Below are 15,026 nucleotides of genomic sequence, written 5' to 3'. Positions count from 1 at the left end.
ATTGTAGAGCAGTGTATTGAACTTAAACCAGTGATCAGAGCATCACTGGTTTAAGTTCAAGTATGTATAAGTAAAAATATGCAAAAACACTTAACACTTCACATTATAATAAATAAAAAATAAATACATAAAAATATAAGCCCCTAAAATGTCACTTTCCCATAAAAACACTTAATAAAGTATAAAAAACACAAAAACACAAAAAACCCCGCATATTTGGTATTGCCGCGTCCGTAACAATCTGTATAATAAAACAGAATCGTTACTGGACCCGCACGGTACACGCCGTAGAAAAAAAACGCAAAAACGTTCCGAAAAAAGATCATTTTTAATTAATACCTTATCAAAAAATGCTCTAAAAAGTAATTTAAAAAATGTTATGCACTCCAAAATAAGCCCACTAAAAAGAACAACTCTTCTCGCAAAAAATAAGCCCCTAACCAGATTTGTCAGCCGAAAAATAAAAAAGTTATGCATATGAAAAGATGGTGATGCTAAAATGAACAAGATTTTCTCCAAATTGGTTTTTATTCAGTACAATTGAATAAAATACACAAAACCCCCACATATTTGGTATCCCTGCGTCCGTAACAATCTGCATAATAAAACAGAATCGTTATTAGTTCCGCAAAGTGAACCCCGTAAAAAACAAAACAAAAAAAAGCTCCATAAAAAAGATCATTTTCAATTAATACCCTATAAAAATGCTCTAAAAAGGGATTTAAAAAATGTTATGCACTCTAAAATAAGACCACTAAAAAGAACAATCCTTCTCGCAAAAAATAAGCCTTTAAACAGATTTGTGAGGCAAAAAATAAAAAAGTTATGCATATGAAAGACGGTGATGCTAAAATTAACAACATTTTTGCCAAATTACTTTTTATGCAGTAAAAATGGGAAAAAAATAAAAAATCTATATAAATGAGGTCTTTTTGTAATCGTGGCGACTCATAGAATAAAAATAATATACTATTTTTATGGTATGGTAAACGGGCAAAAAAAAAACCCCATAAAAATCTTCCTGAAAAGTGATGATTTTCATTTCCTCCACCAACAAAGAGTTAATAAAATCTCACCAATTAGCCTATAGATTCCCCTAAATTACGTACCAGAAAAGTGCATCTCATGTGGCAAAAGAAATAAGCCCCTATAGGTCCACATTAAAAAAAAGAAAAAAATTATAGCCTGTACAATGTGACATAGAAAATCTGATCTGGATGGCGCCTCCTTCCCTTCTATGCCCGGCCGTGCGCCCATACAGCAGGTTACCACCACATATGGGGTATCGGTGCATTCGGGAGGAATTGGGTATCAAACTTTGTGGAGCCTTTTTTTATTTAATCCATTGTAAATGTTTAATTTTCCACCCAAAATGGGTGTATTGTGAAAAAATATTACAATTTGCAGACTGCACCTCCATTTTGTTTTAACCCCTATAAAACACGTAAAGCGTTAACAAACTTCTTAAAAGTGGTTTTTCATACGTTGAGGTGTGTAGTTTCCACAATGGGGTAATTTACGAGTCTCGCTATTATTTAGGCCTCTCAGTGTCAATTAGAAGTTGAGCAGGTCCATCTAATACAGGTTTTGGTGATTTTACAAAAAATGTGAAAAATGATACCTAAATTCTGAGCCTCATAACATTCTAGTAAAATATGTGGAATCTTAAAAAACCATGCCAACATAAAGCAGACAGTTGGGAAATGTAAGTTATGAATTTATTTGGGTGCTATGACTATCTGCATCAAAAGTAGAGAATTTAGAACGTTGAAAATAAAGAATTTTTCCAAATTTTTTCCAAATTTTGTTTTTTTCCATAACTAAACACAAAAGATATCATCCAAATTTTTAAACTAATTTGAAGTACAATGTGTCACGAGAAAACAATCTAAAAATCCCCTGGATATCTCATAGCGTTCCAAAACTATAACCACTTATAGTGACACAGGTCAGATTTGAAGAATGGGGCCGCGTCCTTAAGGCCAAAATAGGCTGTGTCCCCTAGGGGTTAAATACCTATCACAGCTGTGCAATCCCCGAAAACGTCGGAAAGTCCGACGAAAGTGCGCAGAACCTTAGTAAATAAGCCCCACTGTGTCAGGTTGCTATGTACCACCGCCTTTCTCTGACAGCAGTATATAGCACCACCGGTCGGTAACACCATTATCTATCCCGTGCAATAGCTAGTGTATTAATATATACAGTGATCTCTATGGTAAGTGAATTAATACTTTCACATGTTGATCTATTATGCCGCCCCCACAACTTGTCATGGACCATTAGCGGATCAACTCCCTTTTAAAGTGACTCATCCTTTGGGGAGGTGAGGATAAGGCTGACACCGACACAATTGAAAGCCTTGACAGAGCAGGAAGCAATAAGTTACTTCTTAAATTGCGATATTATAACTTTGTGAAAATTAAATGGGTTTGGGTTGTAGTTAGGCACTTTCTAAAAAGTTCGCCATTACAACCATGAACGATACAAAGACAAAATGGAGAGAGTATGACCAAGCAAGTAAGCCCAATTATCTTAATATTGTTTGAGTTACTGAAAGTATGGACATATATAGATTTGATTGGACTGCGAGTCTCTGTTTAAGCTCATGAACCATCACATTAGGAACATTGTGGTGAGCTGGCTACACCCAAAAACAATATCACTCCATAATTTTTTTTTTTTTAAGTATAAAGAGTACAAAATACCCACAGGTAAACTCCAATTAATATCCTGTTTTATCAATAACATATGATTTCATTTGGCGCAAAGAACAATGAAGGGGCAAAAATTGGATAGGCATGAAAATTAAAGACAGCCATTCGAGTTGGTACATGAACTTATAAAAAGTATAATATGTCTGAGCACTAATTACAGTTACATAAAGAGAGTCTATAAATAAATGGATGGCTAACAATCTCAATTGCATTCTATAACAATGCACAAATAAGAGCCATTTTAAGCAAAAGTCAATTTCTATAGCAGAACCAAAGAAAATCAGTGAACCTCTGAAGACACCACTCAGGAATTCTGCCAATCCCTAAATTGGGTTTTATACAACAATTCTTTTAAGAACATCAGAATATAATAATATATAAAAAAGTTTTATACATACTTTTTACTTTATATGCCTTGTCACAAAGGTTGCATTTGTGTGGCCTGGCATCAGAGTGGTAAGCAACATGGTCATGTAACTTCTTCAGAGTTGCAAGTTCCTTCCCACACTGGTCACATTGATAAAACTTCTTGTTGTGCTGACTTGATTGGTGCAAAGAAAGCTGACAACTAAAAGAGGAGTAAGAAAAGAAGTATACAAGGTATTCCAAACTATAAAACTAGAGTTTATATTACCATGGCAATTCAAATTACATTCAGCAACCTGGACTCCAAACTTTACGTTGTATGGTCTAATCTGATTTTTCTGACCCGATTTGGCCTTTCTTTTGCCGCTCTCACTGAACTCTTAACCAGTTATATGCATTAACTGTTATTTTGCATCATGTTCTGCTCCCGGCCTTTCTTTAACCCCTATATGACCGCCATACGAGATATATATGTCTCATTTGCACATGTCATGCAGAAAGGACATTTATAAACGTCATGACAGTGGCCAAATTCAAACCCCTATATCTCCTGAACACTGACACCTAGAAACACAATTTTAAAATCTGCCCTTTATTGATATATGGAATGTGTATAAAAGCTTCATAGAACTAGAGATATCCACTCTTAAAGTCGTACTAAAAAAAATTTTTGTTTTTATGTACAGCTTTCTATTTCGTATTGTTAACTTTAAGGGTGGATATTTCTGGTTCTGTTGCACATCCATACACAATCCATATATCATATTAAAGGGGAAACTATGTTGTTTAATAGGACACCAAAATTAATATGAGTTGTTCTAGGTGCAAAGGTTCAGGAGGCGTTTGGAGTGTTCCCTCTCCAACCTGTCAGTTGAAGACAGGAAATTAAAGAAGCTGTAGGAAAGACTTTCACTTTTGAGAACTGGATACCCTCTGCAACTGTAGCTGAACCTGGGAAAGGGTGATGGAATAATGCTGTGCATATTTATAACATTTCGGAAAAATGGCAAAAAAAAGGAATTTTTTTTCACATTTGTAGTGAATTGACAATTTATTTTAGCCAAAAAAAAAAAAATGAAGTTAATAAAACTATCTTATCAAGTTAAAGTCTCACATGTCATGAAAAGAACAAAGTAATAACTGTTATATGTAAGCGATTCCAGAGATATTGTCATTTAAAGAGGCACTTAGCATAAAATCAAAATTGGCCAGGACATTCAGGCACCAATGACGAATCAAATCAATGCCGAATCAAACTTAACTAAACTTTTGCCATAAATTTTGTAAATAAAAAGTGAAGATGTTAATAATGAACTTTGTAATATACTTTATTAAATATGTTCAAGTGCCCTTTTATGCCTTTCATCCTTACTTAAGTAGTTTCTGTAAATCCGCTTTCTCTCCATACCCTGCTGAGAGCTGAGAGATAAAGGAAACCAATAAAGTGTCAAATCTCCTCAGACAGCTGGATCATCAAGGGAAGTATTCTTTATGCATAGAAAGTGTTAATAATTAGCCTCCTTATTTGTCTGATGTGGAGGGCACCTCTGAATGCTTTCAGATTTGTTCTACTGTAGTAAGAATTGTAACAAAAAACACAGAGAAGCTGCTTTCATTAAGGAAGTATATTACAAATTTTACTATTATCCCCTGCAAAATTCATTTCTAAAATAAAAATTACTTTGCCTCAAAGATAAAGTTTAAGATATAATTTTGCATGAGATGCTGATAAAATTTTACAATGTCACCAATGCTTTGTTGAGATTTTGGATAATACGTACGGTAATTAAGGGCTTCTATACATATTGCATAAATGTTGGCTGAGATTGACAAATTTGGTGTAATCAGCAGAAACCACTGTTATCGGAGTCTCCCGATTCACATGAACAGCAGATGTAGGGAGGCAGGAAATATAATTTTGGATTTTAACATGTTTAATCCTTGATGAACCTCATGCAAACATGCAAAAAACATGCAAACTCAAGTACATATGTAAACGTGGCATTAGTCTAGAGCAGAGGGTATTCATGCAAATATGATTATATTTGTTTACATTGCCTTTATGTTTCAATGGTAAAGATAATTAAAAAAAATTAAAAAAAAAAAACAAGAGGAAAATACAGAAGATCATACAGCTGTATAACACGGGATGCCCTGTGCAGCCATATACCCAAACTTTTCATTATCATGGTCTCACTTTAAAAAACACTAAAAAACATCATTTGGACCAATAAAAAAAAATGAATGTACATTTTTGTTATCAGAATCACAGAAATTAATAATAGATGTGGATTGAAGTACTACTATCATAAATCCCATGGTATGCCTGATAGCCGTCTTTCTAACATTAGCTGGGGAAGCATAAAGTGCACTGGGGAGAAAGTCTAATTTAATCCAAAGACAATGAACTTTAAAGGGAACCTGTCACCAGGGAACTCATTTTGACTAAAGACAGGTTTTATATAAAAATCTCACTCCTGATCGTCACTGTTAATATCTTTGGTTTTCTGGCACTTAGTAACACAGTTCCTTTTCACAAGACACTCCTTTTTAATATGACACCAGAATTGTATTTGTAGGGGCCACAAATCCAAAGTTATAGCCCTCTAAAGTCTCTTAGCTGGCAGGAAGCATGGAGAAAGTAACATATGAAGTAAATATTGGGGCAGATTTATTAATCTGTCCACAACAGAATTCTGTTATAGTTTGCACCACATTTATAAAGGATTTTAGACTGTTTTTTTATCACTGTTACAACTAGTTTGACAAAAGGGGCGTGGCCTACCACCCCAAAAAAAGTCTTTGTGCCAAAAATAATGCTGGCCCGACAGGTATCCTAGTTTTCTGGTGGAAAATAAACCAAAATAGGAGGTGCAAAGTAAGACTAGACAGTCTCAAACTACACCAGACTTATATGAATCTTGTGCAGCATAAGACTTTCTAGTCTAACTCTGCACTGTCTTACCTCTGACACTTTTCATAAATCTGCTCTATTGTCTTTATCTTGGGTAAATTTTGGGAAGAAACAACACTAACTTATGTTCACGTTATTAACCCTCTCCTTCCCAGTACAATCAGAAAGCACATATTCTCCCTTTACACCTCTCACTTTTTGTCTGAGTTGAGTAATATTGACTTTTTTGTCTAGGACTTTGGAGGCGATTTTTATGTTTGTAAATGAGCAATTTATACAATAAAGAGAATATTAGAAAGTAATTTCCATATCCTACCTGAGTGTGCTGTTAGTTTACTGGTAAATACGGGTTACAGGTTCCCTTTGAATGGAACTTATTATAAAACAAGTGGAGTGGCCCAGATTGATATAGAATTTCATTTACAGTTCTGCTCTTTTAATATTAATTAGCCTAGAAGTTTGTCAGTGATCATCTGCCTTCCTCTATGTGCATATAGAGATAGCTGTTAAACACTGATGGGATTTCCCCCTTCTGAACCCTGAAAGAGCTTTGCTCTTATTAAAAAAAATTGCAGATAGGTCTGCATGTCTTTTTAGTGCTCATAGTGATGTAGAAAGAAAGAATCCAAGATCATTTTAGCGTCTTCATTATTCCTAATCTCAGCATGGGTTATAAAGACATTTTCTTTGTTTGCAAGTAGTGGCTCGTGCTATACCGTTCCATAACTGGGTCAATACAATTATCAGTATAATATATACGGCCCTCACCTGTAATTAAACTGTTTATCACAAAAGCTGCATTGAAGAATGTTCACGCCCGGATCATCCTGGTGATTTAGAAACTCTGGGTACGTTAGTAGTAGTTCACATCTGTCACATTTGTGTACCACCTGCGCAAGGTTTTCACTCCCATCCAATCTTTCCATTACATTGGCATCCTCCAACCCATCTATAGTAGAATAGATCTTAGGTTTATGTGGCTCTCCATGTATCCTCAAGTCGCTCATAGGTTCTAAGCCATCAGGCTCATCACATAAATCAATGCATATATCTGCTGCTGCTTCATCATCTGCTTCTTCTGAAGAACCATCATTATGAATTGTAATAGGCATCTGTCTGGAATATCCAGGGTCAATGAAGGTGTCATCAGTACAGCCATCCACCGAACCTTCTCTTCCCAACCTTTCACTTTTTGAAAGAGGTTTCCTCATAAAGTATCCAGGTTTTCGGACATATGTCTCTTTATAAAATGTTGGTCGTTTGTGTATTTTTGCCTTGTCTTTGATCTGAGCCATGGTTTCCAGACGTCTTCTTTCTCCCTTATAAAGACTCTGAAGGTTATCTGATCGGCTTCTGTCATTTCCTCTCAACTCTGAATCCTGATTTGGCACATAATCATCATCTGGGATACATATCTCTGCTTTTGGACTACTGTTACGTGGACTGCTGGATACATTGACCACTTGAACAGTGAGCGGGAGACTGACCTGTAACAGCTGAGCAGCTTGGATAAAATCTTGCACATGACAAGTGGGGATTTTGTATGTGTATATAAAATCTAAAAGATGACTAAAACCCTCCAGGCTAATATTATCTAGCACTAAAAACTGCTGCTGTTCATTTCTGCTCAGTGCCGCATAGAAATACTCACTACAAGCTGAAAGAACATTTTTATGGGCAAGAAATATTTTCCCCTCAACCATCAAGGAAACGTCACAAAAAAGGCCCATTGATTTTTGTTCATTAAGTTTCTGAAGTATAGTCCACCCATGTGCTTCTGGAGACATAGGATCCATTCTCCTTGTTGTCAAATGTCAAGAGGATAAGATGGAAGAATGTAGATCACTGAGGCTCTAATCCTAACAAAGCAAAATAAAAAGAATACAACATTTTTTAGACATCTTTGTTACAGACCACAATTCACATGCTTCATGTTATAACAGTTTTGTCACAATGTGTGGTTTTGACATTATTTAATAAATCTGTTCACACTGTAATCAGTGTTTTGGAACTCCATCATAAGCCTAGTCTTCTTGTCAAAATGAAGTATGCCACAAAGCAATCCGAATGACTCCATTAAAGGTTTATTCCCACAAAGACAATATTCTTAAATATACTCAGGATAACAAAATAATGCACTCTCTAATTCACGGTTATTAACAAAAATACGGCATTTCACAGATATAATTTAAACCTGTCTCTATCAGTCCCGGTGATAACAATTTTGTTTGGGATCCGACCATAAATCTATCTTCAAGGGCAGTGGTGGCGAACCTATGGCACTGGTGCCAGAGGTGGCACTCAGAGCCCTCTCTGTGGGCACCCAGACCACATTGCCCCAACAAGTTCACCAGACACGACTCACAGATTTCACCTGCAGTCACAGGCAATGTAGATGGCGCTCTCAGCATTATTTTAAAGCAACAAATCCTTGGCTGCTTTGGACTGTAGAAAGAGTGAGAAAGTATGGACAATGGCGGTTTATCGATGGAGGCCCTTCTTCTGTTTGTGGTAGAACAGAGAGCAATAAGTTACTGCTTAAATTGCTGTGTTGGCACTTTGCAATAAATAAATGGGTTGTGGCTGTAATTTGGGCACTTGGTCTCGAAAAGGTTTGCCATCACTGTTCTAGGGGCTGGCATGGCAGATTCTTACCATAGATAGCTTCTTCTGTCTGCACAATGCAGTGTGATCTCTGCCCAGTGTTGTAGCAGGGTCAGCCCCAGGTTTCAGTAGGCTCCTGGGTGACAGAGCCTCAGAAGGCCCTTTGCAGTTAACTGTTTTCTAAAGTTTATCATAACAAACAGCCCTGTCATGCCCGTGGATTCCTTATGTACAGCCTTATGTGGTCCCTGGGACTTGCCCAGGTGTATGCCCAGTGCTGGTGCCAGCCCCGTGTTGTAATATAGGTCACAGGGTGGGAAATTAGAGGTCTGTGATTTATTTAGCCATTTCATTTGTAGATGTATTGATAATTTAAAAATGAAATGACAACGGCTGACAACTTCAGCTTTGTGGAGGAGTTACTAACAGCAACTGATGTTTTCACTTTCCAACCCTCCTGCCCAAAATAAAAGCTGAAACCTGATTGGATGCCTTCCATAAATATCCTATTCCAAGACTAAGAAGAACTGAATTTGGGCATTTTTATAAAGAAAAAAAAAAGAAAATGACAAATAGAATAACAAATGCATTCATTTCTTAATAAAATGAAAAATCACAAAATTAAAAAAAATGAAACGTGAGGTTACATGGGAAAAATCTATTAGTAATAGGGATACTGCATTTAAGCGTCTGAGACACAACCCCACGCAGCGCCCCCTCACACACAAGTCCACAGGGGACATTCCGTGGATCCGGTCCCACAGCTTGTAATGGCAGAATGCATAGTACATGTTACACACTTACCTCTGCTCACTGCCCATCGCAGCCTCGCTCCCACACCAGACATCATGACGCAACCAGGTAGGAGTTGTTCCAGTTTTGCGCTTGTGCATAAAGTTTGGTGGCGGAGAAAAAAAAAAATATCTCAGTGATGTCATACGGCGCTGGACCTGGTGATTGGCTGTCCTTTTCCAGGGACGTGAAGACGCCATTACCGTCTCATTTAGGTCTTTTTAGTTGCTCTTGGGCGCCATTTTGGTACACCCTGACTCCGCTAGGAGGATCCCCAAAATATTACCTCTTTTTGTAATACAGGAGGAAAGCTATAGATTTATTTACAGCTAAAGAGGCCACCGTGGCGGAGGTAAGTTAGCGGGGGTTGGGAACGGCAAGCGCGGGCGCCATAGGAAAGCTGTGTGGGATGTGTACCCTAATATATGGGCGATAATGTAGCAGGCTGTAGTTAGGTGCTTATAGTCCAGCAGTATATCGGCTGCCCATCAGTATGTAGCAATGTGAGAACAGTTCTGCATCTTCCCCGGGTGGGGGGAGGATGAGAAGGTACATGTAGCTTTTTATACATCCCATATAGTAACATTGTGTGCTGCACAGATGGATGGAGTCCAACATCCTTCAAATCCACCACTAAATAAGCCACTTCCCATCAGTAACATCTCCTCCTGGGAAAGCTGAGTGATGTTTTCCCCTATATGCCTGCGTTACTGGGAAAGCAGATTGATGGGAAATGGTTGAGAATAGGATATAAATGTGCAGCTGTAAATAGTCACATACTGTATTTGTGAGCAGCATTTACACTGGATATTTTAGTAAAAACCTGCATTTCCAATAATTGAATCATTTTGGATTTATTTATATAAGTTCTAGGGAAATGGGGGTTATTTGAATTTTTAGGTTTTGTTATTATTTTTTTTTTAACTTTATTTTTACTATTTTTCAGTAGGGTACTTTAACCCTCGGTTGTCTGATCAATCCTATCATATGTATATGTGGATTTTCCTCCTCATGCATTACAGTGTGAATGTGTGATCAGCCCATGCGCCGACACTTTTTTTTTTTTTTTTTGCTAGCACCGACCGCGGATGTTACCGGTAAGCCTTTGCTGCAATATGCAGCAAAGACTTACCGGCCATGGAGAGGGCTCAGCCTGTGAGCCTGTACCCAACATGTGGCGTACTATTACTTCACGTGCCGGTAAGGAGTTAATATTGTATTAGAAATATCATTAGGTCTGAGCAGAGTGATTCTGGCAACCAAGACAGTTTTTTTTTAATCCACATGTGGTTAGAAAGTGAAATGGTACAATAGATGAAAAGACATTCAGACTTCGGCTGTAATTTTTTAATTTTTTTTATTTTTAACACTTCTGACCGATCTTCTAAAAGCCTCGTTTTAAATTCAGCAGGTACTGTAAAGTTTCACATTTCATGGCTGTTAAATGGATTTTAACTATGGATTTCTTGCAACTCTGACCTATCCACGAGAATAGAAAAGGAGCAAAGATATGACTGGTTTTGGGATGGAGCTCTAGGAATTCTAAATATCTATATTGCAGGTTAGTATTAAGAATTTGTGAAACCAACAAATATGTAAATGTCAGCTCACCAGAATCCCAATACATTCCTTGTCATACTTCATAGTTATATTTAGCATGCACAGAGGGAAGGGTAGGATAGATAGATGGGAATTATCACGTTAGTCTCTGTGCTTGAAGCATAATGGACAATTGAAGATTTCCTCCAGCATTCCAGATTCAATAAAAACTTCCTTTACGATAACATATTAAAAAAGGATGTACATCCAAATGACTAGACAAAAAAGTAGACAGATCCACACGTTTCAAACTCTTAGCATTCAGTGGTCTGACTGCTAAAAATTTAGATGGGAGTATACTTGTATGTCACTATTAATGCCAGATAAGCTGTTATCAGCAGCTGATACAGAGAATGGAACAAGAAGCAGACAAATCCGCTCTCAGTGTAGTGGACAGACCAGCTCAGATCTGCTCCCATTCATTTTACTAGGAGCAAATGTACTCCAAATGAATGGGAACTAAACTGCAGTGTCTGAGTTTAGTCATTATACAGAGGTGACTGCAGTGAAAATTTGGGAGAGGCTACATGTTCACAACTAGTAACGGAGAAGAAATTTATTAAATATTTAAACATGACATGTTTCTGTACCTGGCACTTCCATGCTCGACAACCCATTTAAATCGTTCAGGTACAAAAAGAAGACTGATACAGTACTTGAATGTGGAATACATTTTTTCCATTTACACCGCAGGTTGCTTTGTATGGCATCGAACAATGCCCGCATGTGCTGCCATCAATTGCACAAGCCGACAGACTCGTGGATGTGGAAAGTCGTTTCACCGGTACGTGTAACTTTGATCAGTGTTAATCCTCCCATACTTGTATGGAGCGACAATTTTGTTTTTATTATTTGAAATTTGCATCATCACCGCATAAGAAGGTGCAACAGGACCAATGCAGTTGGTTTCATCTATACTAGGCACTGTGGACGAACTGGTGAAAGTGGTTGCACTAGACCCTGCGGAAAGACCGTTTCATAGAATTCCTCCATTTAATATGGTTTACAATGGAAACTTTGCATTGTGCTTGAAATGACACGTGTGTTTAATATTTATTTTCAGTAATTTTTTTTGTTTTGTTTTAAGATTTCCACATGGACGACCAGAAATTCTGAAAAAATGGGTTACAAACATGCGGCGTGATACCTTTAAACCATCTTGTAAAGCTGTGCTGTGCTCTGACCATTTTGAGGAATGCTGCTTCGACCGTACTGGTCAAACCATTCGGCTGAGGATAGATGCTGTGCCAACTGTATTTTCTTTCCCTGGGAAAATGAGAAAGGTTGGTATGTGTTTCATATAATACAATTATCATTGCCAATACATGCAAAGTGCCAAGAAACTGCAAATAAAGGTGTAAGATCAGATCATCTGCCAGGTCCACTTGTGTAGAGTGTATGTAGTTATACATTCCCCTGTTGTAATGTAAAACTGGTTTTTAATGTAAACTGGTGTATAAGAAGACTTTTTAACCCCTGAAAATCTTTTCAAAAGTTGTCTTATATGCAGGGTAGGAAGTTAAAGAGGTGAGGGGGCACCTTATTGAAGCATCATGCAGGCGTTCGGGATGCCTGGGGTAAGGTGTGCTGTGCACAGCACCACTGTCTTTTTCCATATCTCGTATGCCTGCATCTTGCCCTTACCAATGTGAGACTGCGGGTGTATGGAGAGTTCTTACAGGGTGAGCTCTCTCCATACAAGGTGGGTGGTTGCTGCATATCCACCTGCAAACATCCACCTGTTACCCATAACGCCATCTTGACTGAGATTGTTGCTCCCTGTGATCTTTCTCTGTGTTTTCTGCTTATTTGTTTCAGTGGCACACTGTAATAAATGATCAGTGAAATCCCCATATACTGCCATAATTTAGTATCAAAAATCACTACTTGTTTTCTGTTTCCAGAGCCATATGAGGGTTTTTCTGTGGGGCGGATTAAACCTTTGTTCAGCTTCCTGCATTGCTTGAAATAATACACATATGCGAGATGTGAAAATGCAAAAAATAAACAGTTGCCCTTGTCCATATGACAAACTTTTTTATTACTTTGGTCAGAATGATCATATAGCTACCACAAATCTATTACCTTGCGGTCACCTTTTAATGGTTTTTATTTGTAGAGAAATTGAGAGTAAGCAGTGAATCGGACGTTTCGGGTTTTTTTTTTTTCTTTCAGTTGTGGCAATATATATAGTATGCATTTTGATTTGCAGCTTTTGTATCTTTTGTTTAATTCATGCAGGATCGAAAATCACAAATTTCTGGTCCATCGTTTGACGATGTTGAGGAGAAGTTTTCCATTCCACCACCTTTGCTTCCAGATAAAACCCAGACTCCAGAGCCTGCTGACAAACGTGTTACAGTTGAACATGACTATTGCATTACAGACAGTCCTAAAGCTCTAAAAAAGAGGCTTGATGAAGCTTTAAACAGCCTTCACAATGTAAAAAGGAGGCTGAAGATCACCCAGCAGAAGTTCAGAAGGCTGAAATTCAAAGTTCAGGCACTTGACTTAACTGAAGATCCAGTGTAGAGACAGTTCCCTATTTTTTGTCCTTACAATTTGTGCTTTGATACTTTGCTTTCATTGTACCTATATGCATTTGTTGCGAAACCTTAGTAAGGCTATGTATATACAGAGTTTTATACTTTTAATTCATTTACTTTTTTGTCATAATTCCACAAAATGGAAACAGTTATTTAGTGTTTATGCTTCATGATCTCCTTTTAAAGAGTATTCAGCTTTTTCAGAAAACCCCTGAAGGGGCGGCACTTCTGGAAAATCGTGTCACAGCTGTAGTCAGACATTCCCTATAGGTGGATATATGCTCTCTATACCTATATAATTGGTACAGGGAGCATATTTGCTGAAAAACCTCTTCGCTTATACAGGAGTCAATAAAAAAATAAACTTGCATACCTTCCGCCAACTGTCCCACCCCCCCCCCCCCCCTCCCATGCTCAGCGCGGCTTCCAGATGCTCCATGCGGCTCCTCTTCTTTCTCGTCTCTGCTGCAACAGACTCGTCCATGCGCTCTGCCGGCCGGCACACACTATGATGCTGCAGTGTTGTCAAAGGTGAGTATGTAAGTTATTTTTTTTCTATGTGCTGGGCAAACTGGGGGCTGGCTGGCTATATGCTGGTACGCTGTGATCAATGTGTTTCCCACCCTCAGCTTATACTCGAGTCAATAGGTTTTCACAGTTTTTGGTGGTAAAATTAAGGGCCTTGGCTTATACCCTCGAGTATATACGGTAACTGTTGCTCTATACCCCCCCCCCCCACCCAAGTGCTACCTATCCAGGGGTCTTTTACTAAAAATTCCATTCAATAATTCAAGCCTTGGTGTTTCAATAAACAGAGGTGTTGGTTTAGCAATTTTATTTGTCACACTGAACAAAAAATATCCGTCAATAAGTCTTTTGAAGTGTTTAGTTTGATAAACCTATATCTGGATTAAGCAATAAAGCTAATGTCTTAAATGGGTATTCCCATCTATACTATTTATAACATATACAAAGAATATGTAATTGCATAATAATAGATGTGAGTCCCTCCTCCTTCCCCCTGGCTGGCACTCTTCATTTGACTCTTTGGAAGCAACAGTAGCTGGGACTTTACATTATTTGCTCCAGGTGATTGGAGAGTGACTGATTGTGCGACACAGTCTCCACGTTTGAGTGAGGTGCAGGTACCAGATGAACCCATTTTACAGAGCCTGTGGATATGTTATTAGTAGAATTGATAACCCCTTTAATACTTTCCATATGGTAGTTCCCCATTTGGGAACTGAGTCATAAATGTTGAATAGTGGCAGAAAAGTCAAATATATTGTGTACATTTGTCTTGTGATTGCCCAAATAATCGGCTGGAGAAAGGCATGTTGGTTGAACTCTGTGACTATGAGGGTCTTAAGTTTTGCAGTTGAGGGTATAGGTATGAAAATAGAAAATATTAACGGTTTGTAAATTCATAAAAAGTTTATGTATACTTTGTAATTGTGAACTTGCATTATATTTCATCTGTTTGCAAATTAA

General features: G+C 37.7%; 2 protein-coding genes across 7 annotated transcripts in view; one reads left to right on the top strand and one right to left on the bottom strand.

Moving 5' to 3' along the window:
* The window catches only part of LOC140134542 (uncharacterized), a 23,969-nt gene extending 14,380 nt beyond the window's left edge, over nucleotides 1-9,589 (bottom strand). The window contains exons 1-3 of one of the 2 annotated variants that reach the window (XM_072154937.1): nucleotides 9,403-9,589; nucleotides 6,763-7,853; nucleotides 3,113-3,282 (exon numbers count right to left, since the gene is read on the bottom strand). In XM_072154937.1, the coding sequence (XP_072011038.1) occupies nucleotides 3,113-3,282; nucleotides 6,763-7,790 (1,198 nt within the window). In that variant the 5' untranslated portion in view covers nucleotides 7,791-7,853; nucleotides 9,403-9,589. The other variant, XM_072154946.1, reaches the window with a different exon arrangement.
* Nucleotides 9,381-15,026, top strand: LOC140134578 (THAP domain-containing protein 1-like). Of its 5 annotated transcripts, none has more exons than XM_072155021.1 (5): nucleotides 9,381-9,459; nucleotides 10,799-10,951; nucleotides 11,683-11,773; nucleotides 12,077-12,272; nucleotides 13,231-15,026. In XM_072155021.1, the coding sequence occupies exons 3-5, from the start codon at nucleotides 11,706-11,708 to the stop codon at nucleotides 13,519-13,521; spliced, it is 555 nt and encodes a 184-aa protein (XP_072011122.1). In that variant the 5' UTR covers nucleotides 9,381-9,459; nucleotides 10,799-10,951; nucleotides 11,683-11,705; the 3' UTR covers nucleotides 13,522-15,026. The 5 variants fall into 5 exon arrangements, with proteins under 5 accessions (XP_072011122.1, XP_072011129.1, XP_072011113.1 ...); XM_072155028.1 differs by having other exon boundaries at nucleotides 9,436-9,459; nucleotides 10,802-10,951; XM_072155012.1 differs by lacking the exon at nucleotides 9,381-9,459 and adding an exon at nucleotides 9,519-9,742 and having other exon boundaries at nucleotides 10,802-10,951.

This window comes from Engystomops pustulosus, chromosome 1, assembly GCF_040894005.1.
Source record: "Engystomops pustulosus chromosome 1, aEngPut4.maternal, whole genome shotgun sequence".
NCBI classification, from domain to species: domain Eukaryota; kingdom Metazoa; phylum Chordata; class Amphibia; order Anura; family Leptodactylidae; genus Engystomops; species Engystomops pustulosus.
Note: the sequence above shows the minus strand (reverse complement) of the source record. Positions and strands in the feature narration are given on the sequence as shown.